This window comes from Pinus tabuliformis, chromosome 7, assembly GCF_031772625.1.
Source record: "Pinus tabuliformis cultivar Carrire ecotype Pingquan chromosome 7, CPIR1, whole genome shotgun sequence".
In the NCBI taxonomy this organism is placed as follows: domain Eukaryota; kingdom Viridiplantae; phylum Streptophyta; class Pinopsida; order Pinales; family Pinaceae; genus Pinus; species Pinus tabuliformis.
The window spans coordinates 890,510,050-890,532,322 of record NC_142293.1 but is presented as its reverse complement, the minus strand read 5'-3'; the positions used below and the strand labels follow the sequence as shown (position 1 = coordinate 890,532,322).

Below are 22,273 nucleotides of genomic sequence, written 5' to 3'. Positions count from 1 at the left end.
TATTATTATTATTATTATTATATATATTAGTATCTAATGAATAGTAATATTGTATTAAAATTTTAAAATTTTTCATTAATATTAATAATAGTTGATGTATTAAAATTAATTAGTAAATTGTATTAATATTAAATTTTTAATCTATTAATGTCTCATTCCATTCTCTACTGACCCGAAGTTAGTTTTATTGATCCCAGATCAATATCACAAAAGAGTGTCTCAAACCACTCATATTGATTCCAGATCAATGGATGTCATCCTAGCATAAGGAGTACGGTAGATACAACGATGCGTCCATCGATAGTACTACTATGGTCCCTAACCCCATTTCCCTTCTCAATGGCCAAATGAGAGGTACTTCCCATGAGTCCCAGACTGCATGGGTAGGATGCCTCGACAGGAGAACCATTCATCTTGTCCCTAAGTCGCCTCGGGTTATCACAGGGGAAGGTTGAGCCATTCACCCTATACACAGTGCACCATTAGGGGAGGGTGAGTCGCCCTATGGTCCCCGTGTTGCTCCAGTAGTACCCCAAGCCCCCCGTAGCTCCCAGAGCTCAATGCATGCAACATGCAGGACCCTCATAAGAAGGTCTCTCAAATACTCTAAGTCGTTCAGGAAAGTCACAGGTTTGACCTTTCCCCGAGGCTTTGACAGAATGTCTGCAACCTGTACATCAGTCTTAACGTGATAGAGCATCCTTTCTCATCGACGTACAATATCCCATATAAGGTAGTATATGATGTCTATATACTGGAGCAATCATAGAATACGGGATTCCTCAACAATCGAATCCCCCCCTTGTTGACACACAACATCACGGTGGTATCCATCATGTGTACAAACAGCTCACTGAAGAGCTCCCGCAACCAGGCAGCTTCACACGAGGTCATACTTGTATTTATGTATTCAGTCTCAGTGGTGCTCAAAGCAACCATCTTCTGCTTCCTTCTCATCCAGGATATTGCGCAGAACCCAAAGACAATCATCACTCAGAAGTGCTCTTGAGATCCTCCACACTGCGTGCCTAGTCAGCATTCTAATCATCATGCAGTTTCACATTTCTGGCAGTGTATCTCAATTCATGAGATTGTTCCCTGAAGATATCTCAGAAGATTCTTGGCACCAATCCAGTGAGGCTCAACCATATATGAGCTCATCATGCTAACCGCAAAACATATGTCCGAATGGAAGTTCACCAAGAACACCAACGCGAATGACTTTATGAAACTCAAAGGCATTTCCCAAATCTGCTCTGACATCACTACCATATAGCTTCTAAAATTTAAGATCCTCGAGGTAGTCATGGGCTTGCAGTTTACCATTGCACATCCAGAACCCAACTCCCTCTTACTTCTGCAAATGAGAGGGTCTGCACCTGTCAGAAATAGGTCATCCTCAGAAGGTGCCAGTATGAGAGGTCTATCATCCACAACCTTCGAGCAATGGTTTGGATTGGTTTCACTCCTAGTGAATCTCAGCTTCATCAGATAGCTATCAATCCTCTCATACTACGCCCGGGGCTTTTGCTTCAAGCCATAGAGGGATTTCTTCCACCTATATACATGAGATTCCCGATCATGAATCTCAAACTCCTCGGGTTGTTCCAAACTTGTGGACCTGCTACATGAGGGGAATGGTCCCCTTGTAAGATTTTCCTTCGGCACATCTCAGACATGTACCTTCATGCTCTTCTTGAATTCAGGCATCCCTGTCACCATCTCACTCACATCGGGTAGGGCCCCATAAGTAGACCATCTTGCAACTTGATACGAATTTCCAACCCTAAACCCATGAGTAAAAGCATCTTTGGAAATTTTATTTTCAAACACGTACCTTTCCATCAATGAATGCCACCCTGAAACCTTTGACTTCCATTGCTGAAATGGAAACTGGGTTCTTCTTGCAATCATGTACACAAAAGAGATCTTTGTAAATGAATCGAGTTACCCTCATTCAATTGAGGGGTAACATTCCCTACACTCTTTCCGAGATAGGTGGTATCGGCTCCAAGTATAATCCCACAATTGTTTCCATCTCTACCAAATTAGAGAGATCACCCTTCTATCCGATGAAGTGCCTTGAAGCACTACAATCAATAAGCCAGATTCCCACAGAATCTGAAGGACAGGGCCAATACAAGATATTGATTCTTTATCTTATCAGAAACAACATTTGATTCTTCATACCTGGGGTTCCTTGCTTTCTTTGAAGAGTCAGTGATTTCCTTGATGACCTGCATTACCTTTCATTCCTCCAATCATTGAAGATGTCCTTGGAATGATTGTTATCTTCATCATGATATTTGTCCCTACCATTCGGACACTCCTTTGCATAATGGCCGAACTTATTACAAACAAGCCAGCTGTATTTCTTTCCACAAATAGAACATAAACATAAATCGCAGATGACAAGCCAAGACAAGAGGACACAAGATGTGGTACTAGCCAGGGACAAACCCTTGATCAATTCTTTTTATATGTTCTTCAATAGTTCAGCAGAGAGAGAGAGATAGTACATTTACAACAGAGGTCAACACTTTGACTTATCTAGATAAGAGCATAGATCATCTCTAAGAAGATGATACATGAGATCAATTGAATACATGTTGCTTAAACTGATTCTCCAAGATGACTCCTTCACCAATCATTGTGTTGCATCTCGTCATCATGTTGCACCTCACCATGTTGCACCATGCTACACCCATCATCACAATGTTGGGCCTTATGACCATGTTGTACACATCATATTGTTGCATTGTTGTCCCAATGTCTAGCACTGTTTTACCTTGTGCCACTGCTGCACCATGTTGTCACCCATGTGCTTGTTGTGCCATTGCTGCTTTGTGTACTTGTTGCACCAAGTACCATACTTTTGTCCCAATGTGCTTGTAGCACTATGCTTGTTGCACCTTGTTGTTGTTATTGTCCCATGTACCATACTATTGCAGCTCCATGAACTTGTTGCACTAAATACAGTTGTCCCATGTACCATACCACTATGTACAGCGACCATGTACTTCTTCTTGTTGTTGTTGTCCTATTGTGCCACTGCTGCACAATGTCATAGCTATCCTAATCATTGTGTTGTCCTAACATGTTGTTGTCCCATCATTATGTTGTCCAATGAGTTTGCAGCACCATGTACCTTGTTGTCACATTGTTGTACCATTGTACCATTGTTGTCCCATTGTTGTACCATTATTGTCCCATTGATGTACCATATGTTGCACCATGTTCCATTGTTCTCACATTGTTGTACCATTGTTGTCCCATTGTGCACTATGTTGCACTATACATCCAGCTGTCATATTCAAGGTGGCTAGCTATAGTGCTATGGCCTGCGGCCTAGCACATAGCAATGCCAATGTCTTCTCCTCTCAGCATTTAGGTGACAACAATAGGCTTCCATTAAGACAACAATCTATGACAATCAAAACAGCAGTTAGAGAACAGCGTTAAGGATAGTTGGAGGTGGCTTCTTTACCTCAGCATTTAAGTGTGAGAGCTCCATGACAGCGAGGGCATTACTTGTGTAGAACTTCTCTTCTAAGACAGCATTTAGGTACCATCTCCATTAGGCAACGTAGAAATTAATATTAGGGCATCTCTCCTCCTTAGACATGCAGCTAGGGTTTCTACCTTCATTTCCATGGCTGTGTATTTAGGGCATCTCCATAACTGTGGTTAGGGTCACCCTTGGGACAGCATAGTAGATAAGGGCTTTCTTCCTTGACAGCGTAATAGATGAGGGCTTTCTTCCTTGATCTAGGTCATGCGTAGAGTTGCTAGGGCATCATCTAGGACTGTATTTAGGGAATCCTTTTAGGACAAGGTTTATCCCTTAGAGATTATTCTTTCCACTAAAACCCAAAACAAATGGAGAAGAAGAAATCTCAAGAGAGTTGTGTGTACAAATGACTTGCAAGGCACTTGTATTTATACCAAAACGTGGAGCACAAGAGGGGGCAATTTAGTTGTTGGCCGACCTTGACGAATTGTCCATAACACAAATAAATTCATATCTCCATGAATATTTATCGAAATCGGATGATCTTTAGATCAATCCTACACCTTTTGATGAAAGGGATCCAAGAAAAATATCAGCTTCCATAAATAAGATGACCCACATGGAGTTTGGCCCTAGTTTCCAATTTTAACACTTTGTGACAAGTTCTTTGAACCTATTCATCAATGACTTATTTTTGTCCTTGCATTTTTTAATCTGTTTGAGCAGAGTTTGATTATGATTTTTAAGACGTAAGCATTCCTCATTCTCTAAGTCAACTTTATTTTGGCCTTCTCACTTCTCATCTTTTAAACACTTGATTTGTTCTACTAATGTTGGGTTAAGGCTCTTTAAACGTAAATTTTCTTCTTCTTATTCTAATAAATGCTCCTTGAGTTCCTTCTTTGATGCTTTAGCTTTCTTGACTTGTTCGGGTAGTTTTTCTTGGTGATCTCTGAGACGCAAAATTTCTTTGTCTTTGCTGCAGATGACTTCTTCAAGCTCTTTTTGCTTCTTTGATATTGTTTTTCGTTATCTTGAAACATCAAGCCTGAGATATCCTTAAGGTCTTCTAATGAAGATTTTATTGATTTTGATTTACTTGTTATGTCTCGAAACATGACGATCTTCCCTTTATATGGAAACGTGAAAACTTGTTTCTCTATGTTTAACATGAATGTACCCAAATCCTTAAACTAAGGTTGATCGAGTATGATGTCAATCTTTTTATCTGTCCTTACAACATGAAATTGAGATATGTACTCATAATGACCTATTGTCACTTGTAAATCACTAATTTTATACTATTTTTGGTCAAAAATATTTTTCTTTACACCAATGCTTAGCTCTGGAATTAAAGTTGATTTGCCAAATTGATGTTGATATGTTTTTTTATCGTTGCTTGGGCTGATGGCGACATTAACTTATTTTCCTTGGATACTTCCTTTTAATGTAATTAGTCTGTGATCTGTAACTGAAAGACCATTATAGGAAAACCTTTCTTCCTTCGTCATTTTAGAATTGAGCTCCATCATTTTTTTTTCAATGATTGATCTCATTTGTTTTGTCGAGATGCCTTAGGGTATTATGTAATCGCCACCTCCTTTTTCTTCTTCTTAATATAACCCCTTCTTTTTTAAATTATATATATATATAAATTTGTTTTTTTCTGTGTTTTTTTAATTAATTGATTAAATAATAATAACAAATATTATTATTATTATTATTACTCTTTTAAATAATTAAATTAATTTAATTGTAAAAATTAAATTAATTTAGTAAAGCTTGATGGACCGATACATATGAATTTACACCGTTTGACCGGAATTAACCCGATTGACCGCACTGTTATATGCTTAGATGACGGGGTTCTATCGGGGGACGTCGGCGTGAAAACTATCTGGATTGTGTGGTGAGCATGGACAATGAAGGCTCCGGAAGGCGGTAAGCGTGGACAATGGAGACTCTGGATGGCAGTGTGATAGGAATGCGGCTGGAACAGTAATGACGACGAACAATGGTTGCCCACATGACGACGAACAATGGTTGCAGCGTGGGCAGCAACGAAATGAACAGTGAGGAATCGCACTGTGTTGTGCGACGGTGGGCCAAACAAGTTGCGGTGGTGTAGAACACGGTAGACAAAGGCAGGAAACAGTGTGGCGGTGGAGAAGCTTTGACAGCGGTGGGGCCAAAGCCTATCAGTGACTTTTGTCTAGTAATTTAGTCGTGGCGCGACCTGAGGTGGCAGGGCGGAAGCTACATAAAGGTAACACCGCAGGATGTGATTAATATTTGGAATGTTCTAAAGAGTTTGATAAACAAACGCAGAACCCAAGAATAGCCGCACAAATTCATGCACAATTCGAAGAGTGGTGATGTGCAGGAGGTAAATTCGAGGGCGACAGGGTATGAGTAGTGAGCGGTGTGATGGCAGCAGCGTCGAACGGTCCGAGCCTTGGCTGGAGAAGGTGGTAGAAAAATGATCTTGCGATGTGTGGAAATTGCGGCAACCAGGTGTTGGGGACCCAACAAGGGTCGATGCTTGTTATTGGACGCGTTACCTATGGCGGCAACGATATTTGACGACGTCGTGGTTGCAGCGACAACATAGGTAAGTTGTCTTTTTTTTTAAATAAATATATATTGTTAATTTTTTATTTTTATTTCTATAGTTTTTTTTTTCAATTTTTTTTTTCATAATAGTATTTTTTCCCTTCAAAAAAAAATTGAAGTTTTTTTCACCTTTTTTTTTTTAATATTTATTTATTTATTTCAATAATCTTTTTTTTTTTTATGGTTGATAAGTCTTTTTTTTTACTTTCGAATTATTATTTTTTTTAATGGCCAAAAGCCTAACAGCAAGTACGGGGACTTCGCTGGGGAATAATATCATACCACGTGGGTTCATATTGGGGGATATATATTGAAGGAAAAAATCACATAATATATTGGAAGATATATAGGGGATAAAGGGTTTTTATATTGGTAGGTATAAAAAATGGAGTTCAAAGTTAATGAACAAATATAAAGGGGCATAAAAATGTTAATGAAAAAATGGATACCTACAATATCTAGTGAAAGTGGGGGTTTTTTAAATCGGGAAAGTGTATTGGGTTTGTATTGGTAGAGGGTTAAATAATATTTTTCATTACGTAGTCAAATTAGGGGTATTGTTTAGTGTGCCATGAATGCACGTGATATGACAGAGGTTCATTTCGTGAAGCCCCCGTGACAGCAAGCTGGAGAAACTCCAAAACTGGTAGTGAAATGCTAGAATCACGACGGCAACATAGTTGACGACTAGGTTGATGGCCCGAGGTTGGATCAGGGGAAGCTCTGATACCAATGTAACGACCACTAGTCGTATATGCAGCGGAAATATTAAAATACTTCGTAGACAAATACATCCATCATAGGATGGCAAGTGTAAAGTGTATATTGTATTAAAGAATTGATGTATGATGATTACACATGAAAATGAGGGTCCTGTATATATAACCAGGTAAGTATCATTTCACTAACGGTTATGCCCTTAGGGACATACCTTTTCATTAATTGCTAACTAATTAATCATTAATCTTATTTGTTGTCTTTTACATTACTTTTGTTTATTTTTATATAAATTTAGTTTGTTACAACGTGGAAGTACCTATCTGATGCTACTATCATCAACATAATTGAACGAAGTTTGTGTAAGGAATTACATTCGATAAATCTCTACTGCAATCTTAAAAGATTAATCTAGAAATGTAGTGATTACAAACATGAAATAGTTTGTATATCATTAAGGACGACCTATCTTTTTGAAGAATCAAAACTTTATTTGTACGAAGAGTTTTTTATATGATTTCTCGTTAGGATTAACATGGACATCCCAATTCAGGGAGAAGTTTCTATTACAAATGTTATGGGTGTAAATTGTTTTCCAAGAATGGAGATTGATTTAGTCAATTGTCTTGGATGATCAGAGGAACCTTAATATAAAAAGCTAAACTATAGCAAGGGATAGTCCTAATCAAGAGAACTGATAGACCTATTGCCTATCACCGAAGAGGCCCAGGGTCAAGTTGGAGGGTCCGCCCATATATTTTTGAGCCTAACGCAACCGCCCACGAGTATGCTAGGTGGATTAACCAAGTTTCGAACCTAGGTGGGGCCCCAATATTGGCCAACTAATGCTTTCTATTTCAAGACATCAACCATTCACCTAGCTCGATGGGCTGATTATGTCCCTCCATAAAGATGAAAAGAAAAGAAAAAAGGCTTGGTCAAGGGACCCCTTCATGAAAGAGATGGCTATACTCCTAGAGGAAGAGAATTTTCTCCCAAGAGGAAAAGGAAAGGTTTGAGGATCCTATCATAAAGATGGAGAGGTTACAAGTTAGTGAGGGACTTGAGATACAAACTTCAAGGAATTCCAAAATCCTCAATGTCATAGGAGTAATCATTGGCTAATTAATTTGACCAAATTAGATTCTATTAACATAGGTCCAACTCTCGTTAAGTTGAGGAGTGGACTAGATGAATATCCGGTGGTAAAAGAAACCTATGTAAGGATCTGCTCTGCTCAAATTCGCTAAGGAAAATTTAAAAAAATACTTGACTAACTTGAAAGATCAATTAAATGACAATTAAGTCCCGAATAAAATGGCCAAGGAAATGTTTTCCAAAGGACTAGAAGCAAGAAGGGATGGTATACTAATGAATGCACTGCCAAACTCACTTTTAGTAAAAGAGAATGGTTTGAAGGAATGGGAAATAGTCTATGCAATAAAGGATCAGGATGGAGATTAATCTAGGATAATTTTATTTAGGAGAGAAAAACTAAATTCTTCCAGTAAGGACAATGGGAAGAAGGCAGGATTTTGCTAGATGCAGAAGACTCATTTTGGAAAAGGTTTGGGTGTTTAATCACTTTTTAGTTGATTGAGAATGCAAGCTTCAAGGATCGATAAATAGTTTGTGGAAAAGAAGATCAGGAAAATGAAAATTGAGACCAACAGACTAAATTATTCCAATAAAGTATTAGAGCGAAAATGCAAAGATGGAGAAGACTCACTTCAGAAAAGGCTAGTGTTTAATCGCTTCTTAGGTGTTCTTCCGAAAACCTTCAAGGAAGTAAAAAGAGATAATGTTGACTCGTTGGAAAACATTCTATTCCCAATCAATAATAAAATGCATAATTCCAATCCTTGTATAAATTCTGGAAGAATTTGAAAACAATTACCTTTCAATAGCGAAAGATAAAGCTCCAGCTCTGAAAGAATCCACATCAATTTCTACAACTTCGGCATTCAAGTTAAAAGGATCCTCCAGGAGCAATTAAAAACCCAATGGACATATTAACGAGAGCAGAAGCTCTACTTTATTAGCTTTCATTCTGACAAAAACCGACCCCACCAACTTGGATGGGTTCAAGCCCATTTCTTTATGGAACGTGGTTCACAAGGTTATTACTAAAGTACTTACCAACAGGCTCAAAACCCCTTGTTCTATCTCTGATCACAAAGAAGGAAGAGGACTTTGTAAAAGCTAAGTAACCCCTTGATAAAGTTATTTTGGCCCAAGCATCTTTAATTTCTCCGAGAGAATGGAAATTGTTATGTAAAAAATTAGTTAAATTAGGTTATTATTTAATTTTCAGTTAAATTAGATCAAAGGGCACGATCATATGATCATGCCCTTTCCCCAAAGGGTGTCCATGGTGATATATAAGCCAGGCACCCGCAATTGTAATATCATCATCTGTAATTTTCATCTTTTAATAAAATATTTATACATATTTTCTGCGTATCAGAAGTTTTTTTACTTCATTGGTATCAGAGCAAGTTCGTTCCTCGGGTTTTGTTGATCCGACTGTCTGTTCAAACCCGCTGACCCCCCTGCTGTCATCTCCCTCTCCAAAGAACATATCAACTAGCCGCCAATCCTGAAAAAAACTCACGCAGTTCGCACCGGCCAAACGTCAATCATCCATCGAAACCTCTGGCCATCAATCCCTATTCAAAAGTCAAACCCTCTGCAGTGATATCTGTGGGTTCCATTGTGTTGAGTCGACGGTGTAACCGTGTATTTGCTCGAAGGTGTTTTTGTGATAGGTCAAACCCTCGGTTCATTCAGCCGTGCCTGTAATTGCTGCTGTCCAGTTTTTACTGTCGTCCGACCACGTCTGCGGTAATCCGTCACAAAAAAAAAAAAAAAATCAAACTTTCAATTAACATGACGGTCCACAATAAATATAATATAATATACTTATAACATCAAATATATAACGTTTGTTTATATATAACATCAAAAATATATATATATATATATATAATACATAATTTAATTTAGTTATAAGTTTTATATATATATATAAAGTTAATTTAATTAATTAAAATCATTTTAATTAATTAAAAAGTTATATATATATATATATATATATATATATATATATATATATATATATGTGTGTGTAAATTAATTAATTAAATTTATTTTATAAATTAAAATTTATATGTATAAAATTTATTTTAGCTGTTTAAAAAAAAAAAAAAGAGGAAAAATATTTTCGCTGGAAAATAAATACACGCCCCCGCAAACCCGCTCAATGTCGACAATGACAATGGCGGATTTCCAAAAAAAATTGTTGGATGCAGAGCATAAGATAAATAGCAACCACAATGAGGTCAATAAAAGACTAAATGAATTCGAGATCAAGCTTGGGGAGCAAGCCGACAAAATCAAAAATCTTCAAGATACGACAAATCAAATAGAGATAAAGATGGAAAGTCAACATGTCCAAACAGAAGTAAACCTCAGAGATGCCTTAACAATGCTGAGACTTCTGTGTAAAAAGTCGAATTGTACACCCGAAGAGCTATTAAAAGAAAGTGAAGAGAATCAAAAACACCTCTCATCAGATTCAACAAGGTTAACAGATTCTCATGAAAAGGTTGAATCCCCAAGAAAATCAGCAACACCCCACCAAGAAGCAAGTAACACAGCCTTTACAAACAAGCAACTTTGGGATACCCTTACTAATCAACACCCCTTTCTTGCTCAACCATTAGCCACATACCAGAACAGGGCAAAGGTTGAGATGCCTAAATTCGATGGAAACGAAAAAACAATGTTGCATGGATAAATAAAGCAGAAGAATACTTTGAGATATATGACATCGCTGACGATGACGAAAAGCTCAGACATGCATCCATGAAAATGGAGGGAGAAGCATATAACTGGTATATGTGGTGGAAAAAGACAACACATGTCATTAGCTAGAGGAAATTTAAAGATGCATTCTTCAAAATATTCCAAGGTGTAAAGGAAGAAGAGTTCTTTTCAAAACTCATCAAACTACGACAAAAAGGAAGTGTGGACGAATACACTCAAGAATGGGAGACCTTAGTAACACGAGTACCTGGATTATCAGAGTCTCGTCTAATTCAGTGATACATCTCGGGACTCAAAACCCATTTACAAGCAGAACTTGAGATGCATGACATTACATCTATAGAAGTAGCAAGATGAAAAGCAAAAACAGCCGAAAAGAAATCCGAACCAATATTTTGGTCAAAAGCGGAAAAAACTTATGCAAGACGAAGGATACCCCAGTATGTGGACTCAAATAATACAAGATATGTTCCACCACACCGTCGTGAAGATGAAAAATCTAATGTGGAAATGCAAAGGATAAAAGAGGGTAAATGTAAACGTTGTGGTGAGAAATGGGACCCCAAACATAGATGTGCTAAAGGAAAAGAACCAAAGAACCTATATAATTGTGAAGCAACCAATGATTCAAACAGTGAAGATTATGACATAAAAGACACAGAAGACGCCCCAGAATTCTCACCAGAATTAGATGACAGAAGTATTCCACAAGTGTCATTATCAGCTATGACAGGTATATCACAACCTCAGACTTTAAAGTTAAAAGGACACATAAAGAAGAACAACGTAGTGGTTCTCATCGACTCTGGAAGCACACACAATTTTTTAGATGCAACCGTGGCAAAGAGACTCAATATCTTTTCATTTCCCTTACCAAACATGAAAGTGATGGTAGCTAATGGTAAGAAGATTGAAAATGTATGGAAATGCCTTAAGGTCAATTTGCAGATTCAAGACTTTAATCTAGATTCTCCATTCTTCACAGTACCGTTAGGAGGAGTAGATGTAGTCTTAGGTATCTAATGGTTACGAACTTTAGGTACTTATGCCGCCAACCATCAAGTACAATTTATAAAATTCAAATGGGGAGGTCAGAAGTACAAGCTACACGGATTCCAAGCACCAGAAAATCAAGTTGTATCATCATCTCAGATGATGAAGCTGAGTCGAAGAAGAGCACCTGCTTATGCAATACAATGTCACCAATTAGAAATGTTATCTGCAAATATGACCAGAGAAGAGTCACCAGAGATACAAGATCTGATTCGGAAGCATGAAAAAGTATTTCAAGACCTACCTATGAAGATGCCACCTAATAGAGAAATTGAGCATACAATAGAAGTCAAGGCAAGATCAGACCCCGTCAACGTCAAGCCATACCGATATTCACATCACCAAAAAACGGAAATTGAGAGATTAATCCAAGACCTTTTAAAGTGTGGGACCTTGATCATCTTGGAATATATAATCAAGTGGAAGGACTTACCGAAGAAGACGCTTCTTGGGAGAATGAAGCATTTTGTCAACAACATCCGTCATTGCGTATGCTTTGAGGACAAAGCATTCTTTCGAGAGGAAGGCAATGTTATGTAAAAAATTAGTTAAATTAGGTTATTATTTAATTTTCAGTTAAATTAGATGAAAGGGCACGATCATAAAATCATGCCCTTTCCCCAAAAGGTGTCCATGGCGATATATAAGCCAGGCACCCGCAATTGTAATATCATCATCTGTAATTTCATCTTTTAATAAAATATTTATACATATTTTCTGCGTATCAGAAGTTTTTTTACTTCAGAAATGGACTAATCTATCATCTCCAATACTTTTCTTAGCATAGATAGACTCTGTAATTTGATAAGTAAGATCGTACCTCTTTTGATAAAGTTGAGCATTTAAATATAAAACCGTTTCAGCAAGATTTGAAAATACTAAAGCATTCGTAGAAAATTGATTGCTGACTTCTTAAATTTGCAAGGAAATTTGAAATTCAGGTCTGAATTTTGCGTATCAAAGAGTATATTATTGATTTAGACAACTAGCAGTCCATCTTATTTACAATGGGAATATGATGAATAAATTACACATAAATAAGTGTGCTTTCTTACAATGAAATAACCTGTTATAAAAGACTCACTCTCTCTTCATACTTTCAGAGCATTGAAAATAAAAGTCCGCAATTCTCAGAAAATTTCCAGAGAGAAAACACAAATTGAAATTGTATACATGTACAATATTGAACAAAACTTCTCGCCCCACTTCAAGATATAATTCAAAGCCAGGCCATCTTTCTGTCTCATCTTCTCCTCCATGAAGTCATCCAACACAAGACAATGGACATTTTTACACCTATCTATGATGTATTTGCAGCTTCTGGATGATAATGTAGCATTTCGTTCCAGAACATCTCCTTCAATTCTTCTTCTTTCAGTTCTTCCTCAGGCATGTCCAAATCAAAGGGTGCTGTTGCAGAAAGCTCTAGGCTTGGATCATGAAGTCCAGAAAAGTAATGGTGCTCAAGAGCCTCTGTAACAGTGATTCTTTTGCGAGGATCAAAAGCTAGCATCTTGTCTAGTAGGCTGATGGCAGAAGGATTTGCTCGAGGATATAAACGTTGTAGAGAAGCATGGGAAGTAACAGGAAGTGATTTTATGTAGGAGCGGGCCTTCTGGCTCTCGATAAATTCTAGATCATCTTCATCTGGGCTGCCAAGTACATTGACAATCAGTTTAAGTTGGTTGATATAATCCTTACCAGGGAATATGGGCTTTCGTCCCAATAACTCTGCAAATATACAGCCTACAGACCAAATATCGATAGATGTACCATATTCCTCACAGGACAGAAGCAATTCAGGAGCCCTGTACCATCGTGTGACAACATATTCAGTCATGAACTGTCCTTTCTCACAGTTTGTTCGAGCTAAGCCAAAATCACATATCTTAAGGTCACAATTGGCATTCAATAATAGATTACTTGGCTTCAAATCTCTATGCAACACATTGGCAGAATGCAGATACTTTAGTCCTCGCAGCAACTGCTAAGAGAGTAATACAAACAGTTAGTGCAAATAGCCTCTTAAGATATAAAAACACATCACTTCCAAAACAAATTTAAGAATAAAGTAAAAACACAATATTGAAGATGCAAATCAAATCATGAAATAATGACTTACTAACAAAGTCAGATAAACAATTGCTTTGCACTTCAAAACAAATTAGAATGTGATATGATACAGTTACACCTATAACAATATGGTTAGTGATTTAATATGAATATGGTAGAGCAGACGTCTAAATGTATTTGACAGACGTCAGCATGTATTGCTACAGCCCAATCAAGTGCAACTAGACTCCATAACATACACAGCCCAAAAAAACAGAAAAAAAAGGTCTCTAAAATCTTTTCAATCTACTTCAACATTCTGTGACAATGCATGCAAGCACTTTGCAATGGGTGCAATCTCTTGCAGAACCCATCCTTACTTACCAGTATAAAAATGAAACTTCAAAAAAATCATGTTGCATCCAGCAATATGACTATTGTTGATCATCCAATGACTTTTACATGAATCTGGAGGGGTAGATACAAGAGACATCTCCTCGCAACATAGCAGTAAACAAGCTTTACGAATGGAAGGCTTGCATTAAGCCAAAAGCAACCCACAAGACTTCAGGCAAAACAAAAGAGAGATGAATTGAGGATAAAGAAAAGACAATCAGAGACGGGCATAACATTTAGGAGCAAAAAGCTACTTCCAGCAGGGAAAAACACAAGAATGCAGAAAAGTCCAATGGCAGAAACTCCAGAGTTCACCATTTCCATGGTGGCAATCGGATATTGATGTCTCTCACCTGTCTGTCAGATCATTTTTTAACAAAAGATGTAAATTCAGAGGCACTCTCAAAGTTGACAATCTTGCTATCTAGTACTAGAAGAATCAAAGACTTAACTAGCTATGTTTTTACTTTTATTGTTCAAATGCACAATGTATCAGCATAAAGAAAAATGCACCACTGATGCCCTCCCAGAAGATACACTGCACCAAAAAAAAAAAAATACAAGAAACAGCATCATAGCTATTTCTGGCTTTTTCAAACTTCACGTTCATGGTAATGACAGTAAAATCAACGACTTGACTAGAAGAATCAAAAACTTAACTAGCTATGTTTTTCCTTTTATTGTTCAAATGCACAAACTATCAGCATAAAGAAAAATGCACCACTGATGCCCTCCCAGAAGGTACACTTCAAAATTTCAGGAAAAGTAGCGTAGCTATTTCTGGCTTTTCAAAATTCACTTTTACTATAAAGACAATAAAACAATTTCATTTTTGTTACTTTGCATCCTATAGTACCCAAATTAAGCTGCTTATAGAATAGCAATGCAAATGTAAATATAAGTAAGATGAACCAAGATGCTCTCCATCTTCACTCTTTTCAGTAGACTCCAGAGATCACCAACTACATGCACATATCCACCACATCTTCAATACTGCCAAAACAAGGTGAAATCTTCCAAACCAAATTAACGTCCCAATCTTAACATTACCGTAAGTGCTGCAATGGCCTTCTTCGCCTCAGTATGAAGACAGTCATAACAGAATGATTATAATTGATCCACTTCCTAAACTATCAGCAGAGCACAGATTTCTCTTGGATTCCTCTCAAATCTCCTCATACTAAATAGCATGTGATGATAACAGAAAGTGTAGGAAGATCACATATAATGGATTTTCTCTAGTTATGTATCTTCAATGCTTAGGTAGCTCCTGTGAAACTGAATTTTTGTGTTTACTCCCAAATTTGCATCACCAGGAGAAACCATATTGTGTCACGTTTCGACATTAGCACCTGTTCAATCACTCACATGAACCAACATCTGTCGCAAAAGACTGTCTCAATGAACCAGGCTGAACGGGCAAACCATACAAGATACATACACTGAAGCATAGCTAGTAAACAAATCTATGAAACTCGTCCATTGCCTTTACTTGCTTTCATAGAATATTATATCAGTTTCTTTGTTTTTTGAACACACTTTCTATCCAAACAATGGTTAGGGGAGGAGTAACATTTATTGAAGTGGTCCATTAGAGTATTATTGATAATTGTTAAGAGATAATAGTTATCTCCATCTCAACTGGGAAGGACCAATTACAGTGCATTGTATATGGATAAAATTTCTATAATTCTGATATTTTTATTTATCTATGTTAAGAGATTTGCACGGAACTGTGATGCAATTGAGGGCATGGTGTCCCAGTGCTCACCTTTGTCATGTAAAGAGTTGCAATTTACGGTCATACAAAGAGCACTGACACCATAAAAGGTGCACTCCATCACATTGACAGAATTCATGGAGAAATGATTTAACCTTGTATTAATGGTCAGAAAACATATTTAGTATTTACAAATACAATCAGAGCTTTTAACTCGCTCCTCCCTACATGGCTTTTGGCTGACTCAATAATTCTTCCTCTCTATTCTGACATAGCTATGAATCGCTAACTCAGTTGGCTAACTCCCAGACTAGATTAGTTAACCTGCCTATCCTCCCATTACTCTCATTGTTGACTCCTCAAGATCTCTTTGGCTCTCCATATGCCTCTCTTACTCTTCAACTTCATCTTCTATTGTGACCTTTCATCTTCCTTTAGTAAATTGTTTTTCTCTATCGCATTGTCTTCTTGTTGCACTCATAAATGATAATATACAGTCATAGTCATGCTGTTCCAAGCATGCTTTCAACTCACTCCTGTTGTAAAATGTAACTAGGTTCAGTCTTCATAATGACATTGTAATTGTTATTTTGTAAATGATGAAAAGAAGAAATATGAATTTATTATTATGGTTGCTTCATAGGTTTCATGAGCAAGAGTTTTATATAGATGGCTCCCATTGAGAGCCTTAGGATTTGTCTTTAAAGTCAAAGAGTCAATGTCATGTATGAAGAGCTCTTCTTGAGCATAGGTCAAATGTATAGAAGTCTATAAAGCCCTCCAACGTCAAGCACAAGTCCTTCTCTTCATGTCGGCCTGCAAGATGAAGTAATGGCTCATGTCGGCTCACTCAAGGAGACACCCATTTGGATGCTAACATCGGCTTATTATATAGGACGAATCACTATATATATGTGGGTAGGCACTTCGCATTAGTGTATAGTACAGAATTTCGCATGTCTGAGATTTCAGTGAAGAAGTGACGGAAAAGGAGGTTCAGATCACCTCCAATTCGAATAGATATCTTGGTGAAGTCTTCAGTTTAAAGGCTACAGTTCGAAGGCTACAATTCTGTGGGAGAAAAAGGGAATTCAGATCCTTCTAAGATTCAGATCACATGGACAGTGATAATGTGACAAGTTTGGATGTCTAGTTATGAATACAAAGGGACAGCAAGTAAAATGATAAGGGAGCAACGAAGTGTAAGGGTTGAAGAGAATCTCGGATCTCTCTCATAACTCAGATCACAGAATAGAGGATGTATCCCTGAATTCGGATCACAGTGACTAGTTTAGATCAAGTCATTACATGAAGTTCGGATCTCTGCTAGGAAGAAGTCACAAGGATTCGGAGCTATCTTTGATCACATGACAGTTCATTGTCATGAGAAGAGATGATCTCAGTTTATGCTATGAAGAAGGTCGAAGTGGAAAAGAAGAATGACTGTCAAGAGGTCTTGTGTCTTGGGCTTGGAGTGGATATTAGGTCAAGGGTCTTGATCTTGGTATTCGTCAATTGGAATCTCTATAAGAAAAATTTGTGCGGGTTTTCCTCTCAAAGAGTGAGAGGTTTTGGCCTTGGCTCGTAGCCTACATGTTGTGTCTCTTGTCTATTTATGTTTATGCATTGGTTACTGTTTGATGAAGAAGCACACTAATAATCTAACAAGAAGATCATAATCTAAAGAAGTAAAAAGTATTCACAAACAGTCACTAATGAAAGAGAAATCACCTAATGCTAATGCCCTAGATTTCTCAACATGGTATCAGAGCTAAGGTGTCAAAGTCAAGAAAAGGGCAGGCAATCAAGAGACACTCAAGGATCGAATTTCAAGAAAGGCATCAAAGCAAGATTGAAGAATATCAAAGTAAAGTCGAGATCTACTTTGGAGAATCAAACCCTAGATCATAGAAGAAGGTTTACTTCAGAAGAAGTCTTGGGATTATCAATCAAGGCCAAAGCCTTATTCCTACTCAAGGCAAATAGATCTACACATCAAAGCAGCTAGAAGTATACTCCAGCAAAAGTGTTGGATCCTATAGTCATCATCAAAAGACCACAAAGACCCTCATCAAGTTATCTACAAAGCAAGGTAGCTCGAAGTACTTTAAAGTCGAAGATCACATCATCTTGGAGAAACTCAAAATCCTAGAAGCATTTCTGATCTGCACTACAAAAGAAGTCGAAGTATCTTGGAGGCAAAAATGCATTATCATCATCTTAAAAACCTATAACGCAATCTCCTTTGTTGAAGAAAGGTTTTTCAGTTGGAAGAAGATCATCCAAAAGGAGCATTAATACATCTTCTTCAACCACTATCAAAGAGATCAAGTTGAAGATTTCATCTTCACTTGTCAAGTAAGTATCTTTCATTCTATAATCAAATTTGGTAAAATGACTTCGTTTCGCAAGGAAATCAATAATCTGATTGGGTCTTCAAAAGTCCTTGCATGGAAAAGGAGGATAGACATAGTCCTCGAAGAAAGTGAAGTCATTGAACATATCTATGAAAAGGTCTCCTATGAATACATGGAAAGGGATCAAAGGGCTCAAGTGGTTCTTATGAAATCAGTAAAAGGTCCCCTCATCCCTGTTATCACTCCGTAATTTTAGAGGTTGCGGAAAAAATCACAGAGGTAACCACAGAACCACTTTGGAAACTGGGAGTTTAGCCCTTCCAGTTTCAGAGAGGGATCTCTCTTTATGATTTAGCTTTGTTTCACTGAAGGTATTAGGCTAGCTATTAAATTCAAGTTTGGGTTTTTTGTGTTGTTGTGTTGAAACTGGGAAGAAAGGGCATTGGGCAAATGGAGTCACAGGTTTGAGGTGACCAAGTACAGAGTTTACAGGTTTGGGACTGCTGGCCCTATTGTTGGGGATGATTGTTGATGACTAAGCCTCCAAATTTGTTGCGTTGTTTGCCTTGTTGTCGAAGATAAAAACAATTACTCAAGTAATTCACACAGCTTGTCCCATCTGTCTTCACTTGGGATAGAAAATTTAACTAATTTTCTATAGGTCTCATCCACATCTGTGTACTTCTAGAAAGTTGGTTTGATGATGAACAAATGTCTAAGCTCATGACTGATGAACAAGTCGAAATCTAAGGCCTCCAGGAATGCTTTCTCTGTTATATCCCCCTTTACACCTGTAAATCTTGACTTGTTTTGGGCAATATTGCATAGTTTCTCCTGGTACTTTGTCAAGCTCATGAGTTTATCTCCCATACCAATCAGTCCTGGTAGACCTTTCCTGTTCAGTACCTGCATCTTCTTATGAAATCTTTGTATGTTGGTTTCTAGATTTTGACATTTATTGTCCAGCTGTAGCATAAGGTTTCTTTTGGTGTGCATCCTCTTCACTTCTAGAATAGTCTCTGTCCTATCTTGAATTCCCAGCTGCTCTAATTCTTCTCTGTTTTTGGAATTCAAGATTTTGATAATTGTTGTTGCTTCCCCAGGTTTTTGTCCTAAGTCTATTTTGATTTGCCTTATTACCTCTTTGGACCTCTGTATTAATTCTTGTTGCTCGAAAATAATCTGTATGGAAGGCCATATTTCTGTGATGGCTTCATTGATTTCTGTCCATATGTTTTCTCTAGCTTGGGCCAGAGTTTGAGTCATAACTGATTCACTCTGCAACTGTTCAATTTTTAGATTAAGTTGATGGGTTTTCTGCAACTCTGCCACATAAGAATTATCAATTTTTAATTTATGTTCTGACAGTGTCTTGAGTTGAGCTTTTAACTTAGCAATTTCTAGTTCCTAAATGGACAGATCGTCCATGGATTTAACAAGTTCACTTGCAGAATCCGATGTTTGTGCTGGTGTTGAAGTTGATGTAGATGCTCCTAGGGTTGTGGTCACTGAAATTGGGACTGTTGTAAGTGGAACTATGGCCAACTATGTTTCCTGCTCTTTTTCTTTGAGCAATTTCTCCAGTTCTACTTCCATGTCCCGGATCTGGCTGTTTTGTTCAATCACTATTCGGAACATATCCTCTTTCTGCTTTTCCATCTCTCTGACTTCCTTAGCCTGTGGATCTTCTGTGGTAGGCAATTTTAGTTGCTTCCTCAATGTTGCTATATCAGCATCCTTTCTTTTCACAAGCTCTTCTGTTGCCTTTACATCTTTGGGATTATATCCCAGTTTGATCACCAAGTCTTCCAGTGACTTGATCTTGGTATCCTTGGCTAAGGATGAAATCCTTTCCAACTTAGTTGTGACTATGTGTTGTTTAATGATACATGCAACCTAGAAGCGGACATGGCAACATTAGTTAGTGTAGAATACATCATTTCACTGGTTTGTTTGTGCATGTCCATTTGATCTATTGGATGAATTTGCTGTGTATCAAAACTAAACACAGATTATTTATAATCTGTTGGTGTCCTTGGGGCTAGCACTTTAGCTTCAAGGAATGCAATTTGCATTTTGCCCTTTTCCGTGTCAAATGCTGAAAGGAACCTGTGTTGTGATGTAGTTGTCTGTGTCCAAAATTGTGTGTAGGTTGTGGCTTTCCAAATTGCATTCCTTTGTTTGATTGCCTTGTATTTGGCAAAAATATTAGGCTCAGCATTGTCTTGAGCCAAGTCAATTGTTTGTGGTGTTTCTGGAGGATCTTGTGAAGCAGAGGAAGATGGAGAGCCTATAAAAATGTCTTCCTGTCTTGTACCTGCTAAAATGTCTTATGATGTTGTTGAAACATGTTTACCTGTCATGACTATAGTAGTATGTCCTTCTTCATCCTGCATAAAAACTGGTGGTGGATTCTTTTTAGGCTTCTTTGTATAGATTAAGAACTGCTTGGCTTCAATTTCTGTCACTTGAGAAGACTCTTCTTCTCTGGTCCTTTTATCATGCTTATCCTAAGGGATTGGTGTCTGTGAGGTGGTTGTAGATAAAATCTGCTCCTCCGCTTCCTGCAAGGTGTTCTCCTCCCATTGATCTTTGTTCATGTATTGCTCGATCTCTAGCCGAGGAGTATGTGTGTAGGGAGTAGTCTTTTGCTCCACCCTCAACTTTGAAATTAGACCAAAAGGGTCATAAGACCAAGTAAAGCTCAACTTGAAATTTAATTGCTTCAACAACAAATCAGCTTCTTTACCAATTGTTCTGGTATTGCACACAAAAGGTCCAACCTGTGCTTTGATTTTAAATTGTGCCTTCTTCTTAGCTGCCACAAAATGTAAGTCATCCATATGTATCATTTGTCTGATGTACTCTAATGAGAACAGTCTCATGGGAACAAATTTTGGCAGCCTATAGGGTGGCAATTCACACCCATAGATTCTGATCTCGGTGTAGTTCTGGTATAAATACCAGTCACCTATCTTCACCTGGTCACTAAGATGCAAAACCTTTTGAATATCTGCTCCTATCCTAGGCTCCAAATCACTATGTAGCAAACAAATAACTGTGTACAAGAACTGATCAACATAGTCTGTGAAAGTAAACTCTGTGGAGTTTTTCCTAACTAGAGAGGTCCAATGTATGACTGATTGAGCATTACCCTGCTCATCCATCTTCTGCAAAGTAAAGGGAAACCTGTCTGCTTGATGATAAATAAACATGTAAACTAAAACAGCAGAATATTTGAAAGCTCCCTCTGTAGGAAACTTCATGAATTGATCATGCATTGCATCTGCAATAAATTCACTGTAATTAAAAATAACAAGTTTCTCACTAGTGGTAAAAATTGACAAGAAGCCAACAATGGCCTCATCAACCCACTGATCAGAGTGATAACCAAGTAGGTACGAGATGATGCTGATTATTTGCTTGGTTACCTCAAGGAACATAGAAGAGGAATATGGAGGGTTTGTTTTAGGTAATTGGGCATCTTCGGGAAGAAAGATTTCAAATATCTTAGCTCTCTATGGGAAGGTTAAATTCTTGTAGAACTCTATGAGAGAGTCTACTGACAGTGGCTTGGAAGACTCTGGAATTATTACTTGGATCATTTGAGATATGGCTTCGGTTGTGATGGTGATCAGAATTTCACCATTGCGGCTCACAATTTCTCTTTGGGAGGGTACATAGCTCACTTGACAGCAAGAGACTAGCTCAGGGAAATGATGGGTTTGTGGGAACATGAATTGGGGGAGGGTAGACTCCCATAGATTCAATTCATTGCTCTGGTCTAAGAATTTTTGCTTCAACCAACAGTGAAGTTCGAACAAGTCAAATTCACAGTTTGTCTCAACGATTTTATACTGTAGATCGACTAAGGGTAGATGATCCAAGTCAATAGGAGGGGGTAACATGGGATTTTCCTCTGGTTTCTTTCCCTTGTCCTTAGGGGTTCTACTTTTAGGAGGCATTATCGATTTTTAAAAGCAAACACAGAGGGACGACGACACTAGGATTACCTGGAACAGGAAA

The 22,273-nt window shown here is 37.7% G+C and overlaps 1 protein-coding gene across 2 annotated transcripts in view; it reads right to left on the bottom strand.

Annotated features, from left to right (window-relative positions):
- Positions 1-12,802: 12,802 nt before the first annotated feature.
- LOC149250466 (mitogen-activated protein kinase 3-like) overlaps positions 12,803-22,273 on the bottom strand; it is a 100,915-nt gene continuing 91,444 nt past the window's right edge. The window contains exon 2 of one of the 2 annotated variants that reach the window (XM_089459101.1): positions 12,803-13,709. In XM_089459101.1, the coding sequence (XP_089315227.1) occupies positions 13,023-13,709 (687 nt within the window). In that variant the 3' untranslated portion in view covers positions 12,803-13,022. The remainder of the gene's footprint in view (positions 13,710-22,273) is intronic. The other variant, XM_089459102.1, reaches the window with a different exon arrangement.